The sequence below is a fragment of the Protopterus annectens genome, chromosome 12.part0 (assembly GCF_019279795.1).
Source record: "Protopterus annectens isolate FY-2018-M chromosome 12.part0, PAN1.0, whole genome shotgun sequence".
NCBI classification, from domain to species: Eukaryota; Metazoa; Chordata; order Ceratodontiformes; family Protopteridae; genus Protopterus; species Protopterus annectens.
The window spans coordinates 101,202,975-101,217,920 of NC_056746.1; the positions used below are offsets into that span (position 1 = coordinate 101,202,975).

General features: G+C 38.8%; 1 protein-coding gene across 4 annotated transcripts in view; it reads right to left on the bottom strand.

Moving 5' to 3' along the window:
• BRAT1 (BRCA1 associated ATM activator 1) overlaps positions 1–14,946 on the bottom strand; it is a 498,236-nt gene that overhangs the window by 358,788 nt on the left and 124,502 nt on the right. For all 4 annotated transcript variants that reach the window (XM_044089125.1, XM_044089127.1, XM_044089124.1 and 1 more), the window contains exon 5: positions 14,018–14,435. In XM_044089125.1, the coding sequence (XP_043945060.1) occupies positions 14,018–14,435 (418 nt within the window). The remainder of the gene's footprint in view (positions 1–14,017; positions 14,436–14,946) is intronic.

The following is a 14,946-nucleotide window of genomic DNA, read 5'->3' on the forward strand; positions in this document are numbered from 1 at the left end:
ATAAAGAAATTATAGTTTTTTTTTTGGCTATTAGATACGCCACTTCTGACACCATGTCACTTGTCCCCTTGTAAACTGAAAACAAACCAGGTGAGATAGTTCATTTAAGATGCTTTACTGTGCAGAAACACATCAGGACGAATAGCAGCATCAATAAATATCAACAAACTGATTGACAGAGCTTACACACATACATGCTTACATCTCAACAGCTTACTACAAAATGGCAGTCAGACTCACACGTGCTCAGTATTTATACACCTGTGCAAGCCCTTGGATAGCTTCTTAAAGACACATACACACATTAATCTGCTCCCAAGTAAGCAACATCTAGAAGGTTTAGGATATTTGCTTAGAAGTGTTTGCACAGGTATTTTTATACTCCAAGCAGACTTCAAAGAATTTTTCCTTAGGTACACCACATATGTTGGAGGTGTGATGGAGAAGACAGAAAGATAAAGAATAGTCAGACATCCTTCATTAGGGATGCTAGTAACTACCTGCTCACCAGTCCGCAGGATATCCAAAGGCAGATGGAAGGAGTACTTCCAGCAGCTTCTGAATGAAAAAAAAAAAAAACTCACAAAAACTATACTGCCCCAGAGACAGACTGTGATGAAAGAACAGGAAGAGCCCTTCCTAGAAAACAAACTAACAGCACCAAGGAAAATGTAGTCAGGGAAAGCTGCAGGCTCAGATAAGGTCACATCAGATATCATCACAATGTTAGGTGAGATGGGGAGAAATGGCTCCTGAAGACAATCAAAGCAGTATGGAGAGAACAGCGTATCCCAGATGACTGGAGAATAAGCGTACTAGTGCCAGTGTTCAAGAACAAATCAGATATCCAAAACTGTGGGCAGTACAGAGGTATCAAACTCCTATCACACTGCATCAAAGTTCTGCAGGGGATGTTTTATAAACTAATATACAGTGTAGCAGAAAGTAAGATGAAAGATGAGCAGTTCAGATTCAGGTCAGATACAGCACAACTCATCCAATGTTTGCAGTGAAAAAGACAGTTGGGAAGAAGCCAGAGATGAACAGGCTGTCCAAATGGGCATTCCTAGAGTTGGAGAAGGCATATGACAAGGTCCCAAGAAAGCGGATTTGGGTAGTCCTGAAGTAGTTCAATATCCTATAAACATTGGGAGAATTAAACCAGGCTACGTACAAGAAGCCAATAACACAGGTACAACCAGTTTTCTGTCACATACAGGGGTTCCCAGTGGGAGTGGGTGTGCGTCAGGGTTCATCTCTGAGCTGACTACTGTTCATACTAGCGATGGACTACATTAGCAAACAGGTTTGAAGAGTCAGATCAACAAAATTGGGGTATGCAGACAATGTGGTATCAGGCAGGCTCTGAGCAAGAAATTCAGCAAAGCATAACAGAATGGAATGCAAAACTGAAGGCACGTGGGAAGAAACTGAATGCAGATAAGACAGCTGTAATGGCAGCAAATGGGGAAATCAGAAACAGCTGAGAATTAAAGATAGAAGGGAATAGTGAAACAGGTTAACAGCTTCAAGTATTCTGGAGGGGTGGCTGAGGAGAAGGGGAGTCTGAATGAGGAGACTAGAAACAGAGGGGCTGCAGCCAACTGGCACAGAGTTGTCAGGGGTAGTGTATGACAGAAGAATGCCAAAGAAGCTGAAAAGTAAGGTGTACAAAATAGTGGTGTGACCAGCTCTACTGCATGGTACAGAAACCTGGGCAGTAAAGACAGCGCAATTGAAGAAGCTAGAGGTGATGGATATGAAGTGCCTGAGAAGGGTGGTAGGATGCACATGAAGAAATCAGGACATAAGAACAGAAACCAAAGTAGCACCAATTGCAAAACAGGTCATACAGAACAGATTACGGTGGGTTTGGGCAGAAAAGCAAAGAACAATCTGGTGAAAATTATTTGGGAGAGGTAGAAGAAGGTAAGAGAAAATGAGGGCATTCAGCAAACAGGTGGATGGATTGTGTAACAGAAGACCTGCAGCAGTCGGGTATGACTGTCGAAGAAAGTAGGAGAGTCGCACTGAACGACAGTGGACATGACCCCCTGACCCCATGTAGAAAATGAGAAAAAGGGGTTGCAGATGATGATGATGACAGGGAAGAAAGAGGCAACTGGGAACATGTTTTTCTGGAAGTCTAATGAGTTTACAGACTTTAAAAATCAGTGCAGAGTACTGTTAGAAATATTGAGGGAGCAAGTGGCTATAACTAAGTACATTATGTTTTTGAGCTGGGAAACAGGATCTGAATTGCCTAGACAAAGTAAGGCTTTATTAAGTTTAGTTCTGCTGTCTTCCAAAAAAGCAATTACTATAAAACGGAAATCAAAATCTAAACTATACATGAAATATTGAATACTGTAAAAGAGATAAAAGAACTGCAAGAGGGATCTTTAGCAAAGAGATGGAGCAAATGATACTGAAATAAATGCACTTTGTAGGAAAATACATGCAGAACAATGTTCAGGAGGAAGAGTGAGGTTTAGGGGAAGGAAGGAATTGAGCAATCTATGCAATGTTGGAGTTATTAATTGTTAAAAAAAAATATATATATATATATATATATATATATATATATATATATATACATATATATATGTTTTAAGTATAATGCATGGCTATTATAATGCAATAATGCATGGCTATGACATGTTTAATATGGCGTGTTTTCCTTTCTATTAATGTATCTGTGTATATGTCTTAAATAACAATTTAATAAAGGTGTTTAAAAGAAAAAAAGATTAGCTGAATGCAAAAACATTCAGTAACATAAGGAGTAGCAGGATATCCCTATTTAGTGTTATGGGTAATGCTGGACTACCTATACAAGCTCAAGAAGAAATTGCATGACTGTCAGTAGCTTGCAGGGAAAAAAAAGACAAACTGCATAAGGCTGGATACTTTTTTTTGCTTTAGGAAATCATTGCCAGTGCACTTTCTAATTATACACCAGCAACAATTCACTTTTTAGGGTGATTTTCCCTTCTTTGAGTTGATATATAAAGTTCTGGGGGTGAAGAGGACTTGCCCTTGCAAAACAAACAAGAAAAAAGGAGTTTTTCACCCTCTAAGCTTGTGGGCATTTTTTTCTTTTATTCTTATAAAACATTAGCTTTTATGAAGTCGGCATTGCATTGTACAACCAAAAAGGCCTGGGTATGTAGCTCATGGTTTTGAGCAATATTTCCTTGTCAGCAATAAGCTAACAAAAATGTATACAGTTATATTAGTTGAATTATGCTGAAGAGGTTTGGGAGGGGAAGTTAACATATTTGTTTATTTTTTGAAAGCGGCAATAAGAAACAAATTAAGAATGTTTATTTGTCATACAAAGGAAAGCAGGCATGCTAATCTGAAGAATGCAAAAATGAAATAAGTAAATTAATGCCTGGATTAATGATAGTGAATAATAATAGTGACAACTGCTTACACAAACATGCCTACACATGTAACATAAATAGGGTCAGTGGTTTATAAAAGAGGGAGAGGGTGCTTACTTATTTAAAAAATAAAGTAATAAGCAAATAAGAATGCTGCGGCAGAAACCTTTGGATACAAGGGAACGCAACATATTAATTAGGAAAGGCTATCATGATTGTTATTCAGTAGAATATCAATGAGCAAGGAAGAGGGGAGCTCTTATTGACAATGAAAGAGGACCCCAATAAAAACAAAAGAAACAAAGACCGATGGAGGAGAGGGAGGAGAGAGATGTGCTGGCTGACAGGGCCAGATCTAGCGCAAGGCAACCCAGGCAGCTGCCTAGGACCCAAAGCTGGGGGGCATGGAACAGCTCCAGTTTCTTTCATTAGCGGGAGCTGGCAGGCACATAGAGCATGGACATGGCGGGTAACTGGCAAAGAGTGATGGAGGAGTGAGTGAGTGTGTGTGTGTGTGTGTGTGTGTGTGTGTGTGTGTGTGTGTGTGTGTGTGTGTGTGTGTGTAAATAAAATGCCCCATTTAAGGGGACTGTTTAGTTTAATGACTTGTTAAGAGCCACACACACTCAAACCCCGCATCTTAGGTACAGGGGATCAGGAGCCTTAATCCCTACACAAATGGTCAAACCTTTGTTAGCTTTTTTTTTCATTAATCACTGAGGATTACAGTTAGTCAGTGTCATTCATTAGAGTTTTATAGTTTGTGTGACAAAAACTACATGTTGATGCACAACCCATTTTCTGTTAACTTCTGAAGTGACACACAGTAGTCTCTGCTCTTATTGGTCTCCAGTTTTGTAGAATATCTCTGATTTAGACTTGTTATCTATGTTTTGTCCTTGAGCAAGTCACTTACCACGCAGTGCTCTAAGGTACCTGGAAGTTTGGGCTAGGCTCCTCAGTGGTCCCCTTCACCACAAGCTTAGTAACTACCTATGAACCAAAGTAGTTATGCTGTAAAGGAAGGAAAGTTATTGTAATAAAGAGCATCATCATATGGGCCAAGTTCTTTTGATGTGATGCATGGTTTTCTTAATGTTGACAGTGTGTTTAATATTTAGCTGTGAATAAATTGGACAGCATAAAGTTCATTAGTTTAATGTTAATATTTTAACTGTGAACGCATTTAAGTGTGAAATGCACTCTTTGGTCTACAACACTTTGCATAGCACTTGGTGTTGATGAGGACGGCTACGAATTGTTAATACAGCTGCTTCCTGTAGTACATGGATTGATTCCCTCAGTTTTAATTTGTCTTCTAAGTGACTCTGCCAAGTTACTTCACCAAACTACTCCTGGATTGCTCATGTAAATGGAACACTTGTGTCCAGTGGGCTCCAGACAAGTGACAAGTTGAGTACCTCAGGGTTCAGTCCTGGGACCATTCTTGTTTGGCATCTACTTCTCTGAAGTACAGGCCAACACCAAGGGACTCTGGCTAACAAAGTCTGCAGATGACTGCAAACTGGGAGCCATTATTGAATCCCCAAATGATGTGGATATTCTACAAAAGGGCCTTACAGAACAGATGCCTGGTGCCAGAGCCATGGGCTCAAGCTTAATGCCAAGAAATGTATAGTCATCCCCTTTGGAAAAAAACATGTACCCATGAACTACCACATAGGTGGCAGGACACTAAACATCAAAAGTGTGATGAGAGACTTAGGGACACAAGTGGACAGTGGTCTCACTTTCGATAACCACATCGCTACAACAGTCAGGAAATCCTTCTACGTGGCACATCTCATCACTAAGGGCTTTTCATCCAGAAAAAAGGAGGTCATTGTCCCACTGTACTCATCCCTCATTAGACCCATTACAGAGTATAATGCCCCATTTGGTATGTACCTCACAAGACATCTGCAACAGCTGGAAAGGCCGTAGAAATACCTCACTAAAAGAATCACAGGCCTAAAGCAGATGCCATGTGCTGACAGTCTAAAAAAAAACTCCAGCTATAGTCTGTGGCATATCGTCTACTCAGGGGCGATCTCTGCTTAACATACAAGGCCATGTCAAACCCTGAGCTGTTGGACATGCTCCACTTAAAGAAATCCCAATCCCTCAGAGCCACACGCTCCAGGGATCTAAACCTTATCATCACAATGAACAAAATATGCTGGAGGGATAGGTTCCTGACCCAGAGACTCCTCATACTCTGGAATAGACTGCCCATACATGTCAAGCAGAGCACCTCATTGGCCCTCTTTAAAAGGAACCTTGATGATTGGATGGGAGATAGGAAATTCACCCCGAGGATCATGTCAGTCACCCTGCTGGACAGGGCCCCAGAGAAGTAAATATTGTGGGGAAAAAATTTCCAGGGAATTGTTATAGCTAGGCTTGCATAGGCCTTAGGGCCGATAGCCTAGTACCAACCTATGAACCTATCCCAGGTAGTTAGCAAATGTGCTATACATCTGTCTTTTGAACTTTCTGCACCCTTCACATAAATGCTAATTAGTATTTCACTATATGCTGTTTGAGTATGAATCCTAGCAAGTCTCCTGTAGTTTAATGGGCTGCACATGCTTTTTCACTAAACATGAGTTTCAAGGGAAGAGAAGTTCACAATTTCTCATGTTAAGCCTGTTTTCAATGGGACATTGTTTTGCTTCATTTAGAAATTGCCTATCAGTCTTTTGTCTGTAAAATCAGAAATAAGTTATAAATGAAACCTAAATATCTATAATAATTGTAAAAGTAAAGTAGAAAACAGGTTTGAACAGTATTTATGGCACGTGTGGATAGAGACTGCCTGGTAATGGCATATTGTTATGGCTGATGAGGCCTGATTTAATACCCTGCATAAGTCACCATTTGTCCATGATGTGGCGCTGTTGACTCTGGAGTTCTAAGTTGCAACAATACAGCATTATTAACCATTCAAGTAGGCAAGACCTGTACAGAGTGTGTTGTCATAGGGATAGCTATTCTTGATAAAAGAGAACACACAGGGAGGTCAAAAATGAGATATAGATGCCCTGCAAGCATCCTCCTCCACAAAAAGCAGCATGTTATGCAGTAATAGTTCTGATTATTTTTGTATGACTTGTGAGTTGTTGAACAAAAGTTGCTGCAGCAATCATATTGTCTGCAATTCGTTTGCTATATTCATTGCACTAAAGAATGAATTAATGCATTACTAGGGCCTGGATAGTCTAAACATTTCAGTAGTCTAAATTTGTTGCATTTTAGAAATATATTTTTCCAGCACTTTCTTTACAGACTCCAGCAAGTGCAAAGAAAGGTGTTGACAAAACATTTATCAGATCATAGTGCAACAACAATGCGGTGAAGCACACACACTGATAGTCTTTTGTAATTAATTGTTTAATAAACCATGTTAAAACCTTCAATTTACAAAAGATAAGCACTTTCGTCCGCTGTTGTATATAGACTTCATCAGATAATAACCCCTTAAAAATTTGGGCTAAAATATGCTACTTGACTCACTAACACACCTCCATAATGAGCATTTAAAGCAACAGTAAATAAAATCCTATTATGAAAATACAATAAAAACATGCCCTCAGATACATATTATTGAAATTACAAAAAACAACCTCTATTGAAACACAATTGCATGCCTTTCTTTTAAGTAAACACTGCATAAATATAATATCATTGAGGCCTGGCGGAGCCGTAGCATTTATAAAGATCTGTCACTACAGTTCCCATTCTTCAAAATATATACTTTCCAAGGACCACCCCTGGGGCTTTTATCAATTTTTTCTGTGACACTAGAAAGGAAGCAGTGTGAAGGGAACTCTTAAATGTGTTTGTACAATGCATTTTACCTTTTTTGATGTCATAGCTATGCTCGTAAATGCAGTTCTTGATTCTCCGCTCAGCTTTACAAATGTAAAAACAATTACATGCTTGGCATATCGCTGTGTAGATAATCACCCTGGTATAACAATTAAACGTCCCAGTAATATTAATCACTTTGACCCTAATTAAAATGGAATATGGATATGGTGAGAGTTGACACTAACACCCTGAACATTTTACAGGAATATATTTAGGGACTGGGTAACACGCAGGTTGCAAAAACAAATTGGAAAGATAGATAACGCTAGTAGAGAACTGAGATGAAAAAAAAAACAAAAAACAAACTACAGCTCAAAAACCTGACTGATGCAAAGGCTAGGGAGATATGCGAGGACAAAAATTGGTAATATTTAGAGGTATCAGTGAAAATAAGGTTACAAAACACAAAAGAACAAGCAATTGGTGATGAAGAAAAGGCAGATGAATGAGCATCAAGATATATAAATAAATTAATATACATGTACAGCAGTCAAACAGATATATTTTGGCAGTAATCCTATAGCACAGAAGCGGCTGCAGTACATTATTTCCCTACACACTTTAATGCAGTACTACGCACATTTATAGTGCAGTATTACCCACATCTATGACAGCATGACAGAATAACACATCTATGCATATGAATAAAGAAAGATGTCGCCTCACAGTAAGATGCTGTCCGGTTCGATTCTCAGCTAGAGCGTCTTCTGCGTGGGGACATGCGTGAATGGGCATAACTTCGTTGAAGGTTGTGCATCAGGCCTGGCAAGCCGGTACGTAAAAATCAACTGCCAATCATTAGCGGACCGGAGTTCCGCTGTGGCGACCTCTAACTGGGAAAAGCCGAAAGACACAAACAGTGTTAGCAGCTAAGGAAATATGGACTGAGACTACACACAAATCATTAAGAAATTAAGCTTCTGGAAAACAGTGATAACAAATAAAGGATAATAAAATATTGGCTATGAAAATGTTTCTGGTCCCAATGATGCTATATATGGGACAGGCCTATTTTTACCTACTGGAAGAAAAGATGTGGGTAGTGATCAATAAAAAAACAAACAAAAAAAATCATATAGGAAGGAAAGACAGCAAGGGTTAACTGGAAAAATGGTCCTCCCTATGGAATAGGGCTGTGAATGCCTAATTTAAAGTTCAATTTCAAAGCTACCCAGTTAAGGTTTGAGAATTTAGCAGAGGATGGGATCTAAGAATCTAAGCAGAAACATATGATGATAACTCTTGACACAGAGAGGTTAACTTTTTGGGCACAAACAGTTAAATAGGATATTAATAAACATACTGAGTACTGCATACATAAAATAATATAAGGTGTTATGAGAACAAAGCCAGTAAATGAGCTGAAAATACAAATTATGACAATAGGAGCTGTATGCGCAAGAGTACAGTGGGTAGGCAGGCAGCTGCAGCCAAGAACTAGAACAACTCGGCAAAGGACCAAGGCATTTGCAAGAGATCAGAGATGAGAAGTAATAGAAAGGCATGAGGCTCGGCATATATGAGCTTCAAACCAGACAGCAACGTGTCTATCGAGGTTTAACAGCAGGGTTAAAACAAAGGGATCAAGAAAGACAAGAAGTAAATGCATGCCAGTGTTAGTAACATTCTCACTAGAACTGAAAACGGAGTGCAAAAATATTAATACTAAGCAGGCATAAAGCTATGCTGTGAAAACCATAGAAACCAGTCAGAGTAACTGAGAGAAAATTGGGAAAGGAGGCTCAAACAAATTGCAAATTATCACAGCATCTACATATGCAAAAATATGCAACAAAACCAAGAAAAAATTTAGGGCATTCGTCTACAAATGCATTCACAGGTACTTCTATACTAAACGTAGGTCACAAAAAATACTTCCTAAGCTGAGGGCAATTGCTGAAGATGTGAGAGGGGAAAAAATGGAAAACTGGCAGCATATATATTTGAGGATGCACAGAACTGACAGAGTTTAAACAGGCCATTCAAAATGCACCTGTGCAACTTTAGGTAGGTTTCAGCAGGGGAATGGGGTTCTTAAGTTGTAGTATAGAGTTAAAGGGGAAGTATCAATAGACTTCTCAACTTCAAAATACAAGTCAAAGATGTGACCTCGTTTAAACCAGGGGGTGTAGGAATTCAGCCTAAGCTGCCAAACAAGTTCACGTTTCTCTAACAGTAACTGATGTGGTCCACCTTTTTCATCAACCACTACCTGATCTATCACTTTGAACAAAAAAGCATGAGTAGGATTCACGTTACAGTGTCTCGCTAGGGCATCGGTACTGCTCTTCTTCCTTATATGATGTGTGTGTTCGTAAATCCTCTCTTTTAATTTCCTGTCAGTTTTGCCGATATAAAAATGAACACACATAGGTAGTGGTTGATGAAAAAGGTGGACCACATCAGTTACTGTTAGAGAAATGTGAGCTTGTTTGGCAGCTTAGGCTGAATTCCTACACTCCCCCTGGTTTAAATGAGGTCACATCTTTGACTTGTATTTTGAAGTTGAGAAGTCTATTGAGGTGACACACACAGTATTTCATTTCATGTTAGCAAAAGGTAGCAACTGTTGTAGTTTATTCCTGGTTTTCGTCTTGAGATCCTTTGCACATTTTTATAGTCTAGTACTAAAAATTTGTTTTTACATTTTTCAGCATTTTTAGAATACAGATCCTCTAAGGTCTTAGAACACAGTTTACTGTATTTGTACTTTTAGGTATTTGACACCCTGTCCATAGTTATTGACATTTTTGCTTCAGACACTGTCACCTCTTGCTGCTGTGAGCAGTAGTCTGTTGTTATATTTGTACTCATTTTATACTTATTATTATTATTATTACGTTCTTTTCCTCTTTTACACTCCAAGCATATATTTAAAATTATGTTTTCCTACATTTATGCTTTTCATTCAGCATTTCTGTTCTTTATGTTAGAGTACAGTTTTGCATTTAGTTTTTTCTAAAATGAAAGTTTTAAACAGAAGTTTTGAATGAATGATTTTATTTTGCTGACATGAGCTTTTTTAACACAAGAAAAAGGTTTTTGATGCAGAACACTTTTAATTATTTAACTTAATATTTAATTAGTTAACTGAATGGTGGCTGAATCCAATTACTGTGCTTTGCTTTGGCGCCTTTTTCCTTTTAATACTGTGTATGAAGTTTTTTTCTTTTGTCTGATGAAGTCTTCCAAAGGTGGAACACGAAAAGCGCTTCACATTAAACTTTTTTGGAGTTATTCTAGCCAGATCACAGCCTGTGTTGTTTTTTTTCGTTACTAAAAAAATGTATGCAAGAAAGCTTAACTGTTTCACTGCATTTTTCATTCATACAACTTGGACTTCCTCAGATCCACATCAACGATCCCATACTCCACTTACATATAAACCTCCAATTAAGGTAATAAAATCAAGCAATTAAACAATCAAGCCAAAGAAACAATATCCAAAAATGACTACCAATAAGCTTAAAATACATAACTATAGTATATAACAATTATATTAAAAGTATACACATCTAAAGAATGTAGATTTAAAACCAACAAGCTAATAAACATGACTATATGAAGAAGGCTCCGTAAACAATGGTGTACATTAATACTGTAATGGTATAGTTCTTAAAAAACTGACAAAGAGAAAAATATACCATAAAATCCATCCTATATTACCATCTAGTGGTAATATTAAACAAATGCTATTAAGATGCTATAATGTTGTTGTTTGTCTTTCGGCTTTTCCCGGTAAGGGTTCGCCACAGCGGAACTCCGGTCCACTAATGATTGGCAGTAGATTTTTATGAAACGCAGAGGTGCCAGCTCGACGCCCAACCTTCAACGAAGGCACGCCCATTTACGCACGCATGTCTTTCGAACGCTACACAACCGCGGGGAGGACATGCAGACTCCACACAGAAGGCACTCCCAAGCCAAGCTGAGAATTGAACGGGAGAACCTCTTGCTGTGAGGTAACAACGCTATCGCAGTACCACCGCGGTATATAATAATGCTATTAAATAAATAACTACACAAGTACCTAAAAAACAGACAAATAAAATACAATATAAAAAACTGAGCTTCCAATACAATAAATAAAGTTACAATCTACCCACTCTCAGCTTCAGTAGAGGTGCTAGGGATATATTATCATTTAACCCAGGCTTTTCATTTGCCTCGAACACCAACTGCCAATATGTTTCCCTATACTTTATTTTCTCCTCCCATAAACCTCCTCTAATATCTCTAGGTATAGACTATAGTACAAAAAAATATTATTTAGCATTTCTACAACCTAAAGTTTGTTTGTATAGGGCGCGGTTAGGATTTCGGGTTCTAATATTGTAATAGTGTTTATATTTTATATATACATATATATTTATATATATATATATATATATACATATATATATACACACACACACACACACATACATACACTTTTTAAGGGCTCTCTCAGTTTTGCCCACATAAAAGGCCAAACTGGACTTAACAGGTGAAACAGTTAAGCATGTTATATATATATATTTTTTTGTGTTTGTATTATCATTAAAGTCATTGCAAGTATTTTATCCATTGTTCGTGGTTTTCCTGCATCCCCACAGTGCTTTACTTTTTGTTGGTTGGTGTTTCTCGCTCTGAGCACTGTTGTCCATTTTTTTATTGGTTTGGTATTACTTTGTTAAAGGAACTAAATGCTCTTCAGCAAATAAAAAAGGCATGTTGGCATGACAGATTCATATCCCAACGTGCCCGTCACCACAGGGACAAACATCCACTGCATGTCAAGCAGAGTAGCACCTTGACACCTTGAAGTTAAACCTAGGTAACTGGATGGGCAGCCTCAAATTCTCCCCGGTCTATCTTGCCCTCCTTGAGGCTAGAGGGAAATTTTGAATAATTTTTTTGGCCAGGCATGAAATGGTATGCAGACTGATTTCTCCATAAGTTCATACATAAGTATTAGGCAAAGTGGAAACCAAGCTAGAGGAACAACAATATAAGTAAAAAGGTAGCAAACAGCTACATGTCTGATGTTTCACAAACTATATAAGAGAACTCAAATAATGTTGTGTGTAAACGAGGTAAAAGATGTAAAAGCACTCATTACCCACTGTTATGTACAATGCTTGTAAAGTTGTAAAAAAAAAGTGTTCCCATCTCTAACTTGCTCTAGTCAATCTATGAAAAGCCTTAGTGATAGTTTGCAGCCAACCTTACACAGATAACCATATGATATGCAGATCACACAAGTAAGCAAAACTTATAAATGTTCCAGTACTTAATCAGAAAGACAGCACTTTTCCTAATGTTTTCAACTGCACGTATACTCTACATTTTCAATGCTAGAGTCGGAGAAGGTTCAGTTCTTTGTAGAAGTGTCCTCCCTTCTTTATCTACAGGTACAACGGCCCACTGCTTAAACCTTCTCTTTTCAAATATCCATTGTGCACCACAGTGGTCACCAGGGAAACGGATACAATATTCCTATAGTGTCCCTCCACCACCTTTCCAGAAGTAAAAGGATGTAGCGCTGACAACAGCTCAGGTGACCTGTATTCGACTAGCATCACGGGCACTGAATGGGAGTGGCAGGGATGGATGCGGTGGCCAATGCTAGGTCAGCCATCTTTGATGGGGGTGTGGCTAGGGTACACAGCTTGCATTGCAACAATAGTACAATCATCTCCAAGTCAGGGAGACAGATGTGTGGGAACACAGATCTCTCCCCAAGCAAGCAGCCAATGCCAAGTTTGCACATTGCCTACTGGGATTGCGGATAGCTTAGGTGTGACAGTGTGGGGACTTCTATGGGAACAGCATCTGACTTGCTCCACAATGCCTGACTTTTGCCTTCCAATAGAATAAGCTGGCTGATAAGGTTTCCAGAATAGGAATAAATGGGTCTGATGATGACTGGGTCTCATAACTAGAAGAAACTAATGACATGATGGTGAGCAGGAAGAAAGTAAGTCACTGGCGAACATAGCTCTCAACCTTCCATCTCCAAAATGAGGAACACTAGCCCTCATAATGTTGAACAAATGGGCAAAATGTGGAACACATACAAATGGCTTACTAACAACGTCAAGTAGGAAGGTCATAGGATGGCTAAAATATGCTGGTTTTACTTATAAAGAAGATATTTTAATGAATTAATATGATTCGTTTCTACTTATGGATTTCACTTAAAAAAATTCCTATCACTGAATGTGTGTCTTTCGATGTGGAACTTTGAGGAACTTCGAGGAATGTGAACTTTTTAAGACCCCAAATGAGGTACGTTCCTCATAATGAGGTACACTTGAGAGGTATGCTAGGGAAGTCTTACAGAACACTTAAAAAAAATCCTGTAATTCCTATGATAGGCAGCATAGGCTCTGTTGATGACACAGCCTGTTTAGTTCCCGTTTTTTTAACAGTCTTGTGCGTATTTCAGTTTTTGGACAGTTGGGCAGTACTAATCACAGCTGCCTCACACAGTATGTGTGTAACCAGAATGGGTTACCCAAGATGACATTTATACTCTCTACTTATTAAAAAAAAAAATCTGCATTGTAATCAAGCCTCCAGTTCTCACCAGCAGTTGCCTTTTAATTCATTTAATACAGTTTATCACTGCAGCAAATCTAACATCATAAGAACATTCCACAGCAGGAGGCAAAGGGGGCAAAACTGAAGCCCAGCAAGTCATTTGAGAAATTTTAACTTTTTATGTGGTTAAATACTCAAAACAGCACACAATCTGTTAGCTATACACATACCTGGATAACGTAAGAAACAGATCTGCCAGTGGCTGTGCCACAAAAGATGGGCACCTCCTCAGAAGGGCTCCAACAGGTCCTGACACCTTTGGCCATAGCCGGACTGCAACAGTTGTTTGGCACTGACTAAAAACTAAAGTTAATATCCTGACAGAGTGGCATACCTCAGAAGAAACATCAGAGTTCAAGGAAGCTTCAACAAGTGCAATGATTTTTTGAACACAGCTTGGCCAATCACACTCATCAATGTTGGGAAATACATCAGCTGTACTGCTCAAACGACAACTGCTGCTCTTTGCTGGTCGACATAAAGGCCACTGCAATACACTGTGAATGATGTGAGCTAAAAGGTGAGTGGCTGCAGAAACTACAAACATGCTGGTATCACTCTGAAGCTGGAGTGTCACTTCTACGCCCCCTGAAGAAAAATCAGTAAAAACAGTGATTTCTTGTATGAACAAATATTTAATACATACATTTTGCAGCATACTGTAAAACATAGCAAAGCGAAGAACAGACTGTCTAGAGATGGTATCTGCTTTCAATGTGAACAAAAGTAGCAAAATAATCAATGAACTAATATAGGGTAGGATGCAGAAGCTTGTAGGCAGCATAAGCAAGCATGCCTTTCTTGGTGATGAATCTTTTTCTACATAAGAAAGTGCGTACTCTTTATCGAACAGACCCCATTCAGCTCTGCAACCCAAGAAACGTCCAGGGGACTATAACCTATGCATCCCAACAGGATGTATCACTATATTTCTCCCCTATCCCTAATGTCCATAACACAAGGGAGGAGTCACATGCTGGAATTAAACAACCTTCAAGCACCATGCCACTGCCAATGAAAGCCAAGGACTTAGCATTTTGCTGCAAAGCCACAGGGATTTATTCATATAAAAATCTTCCCTCAGAGGAGGGTTTTTGGG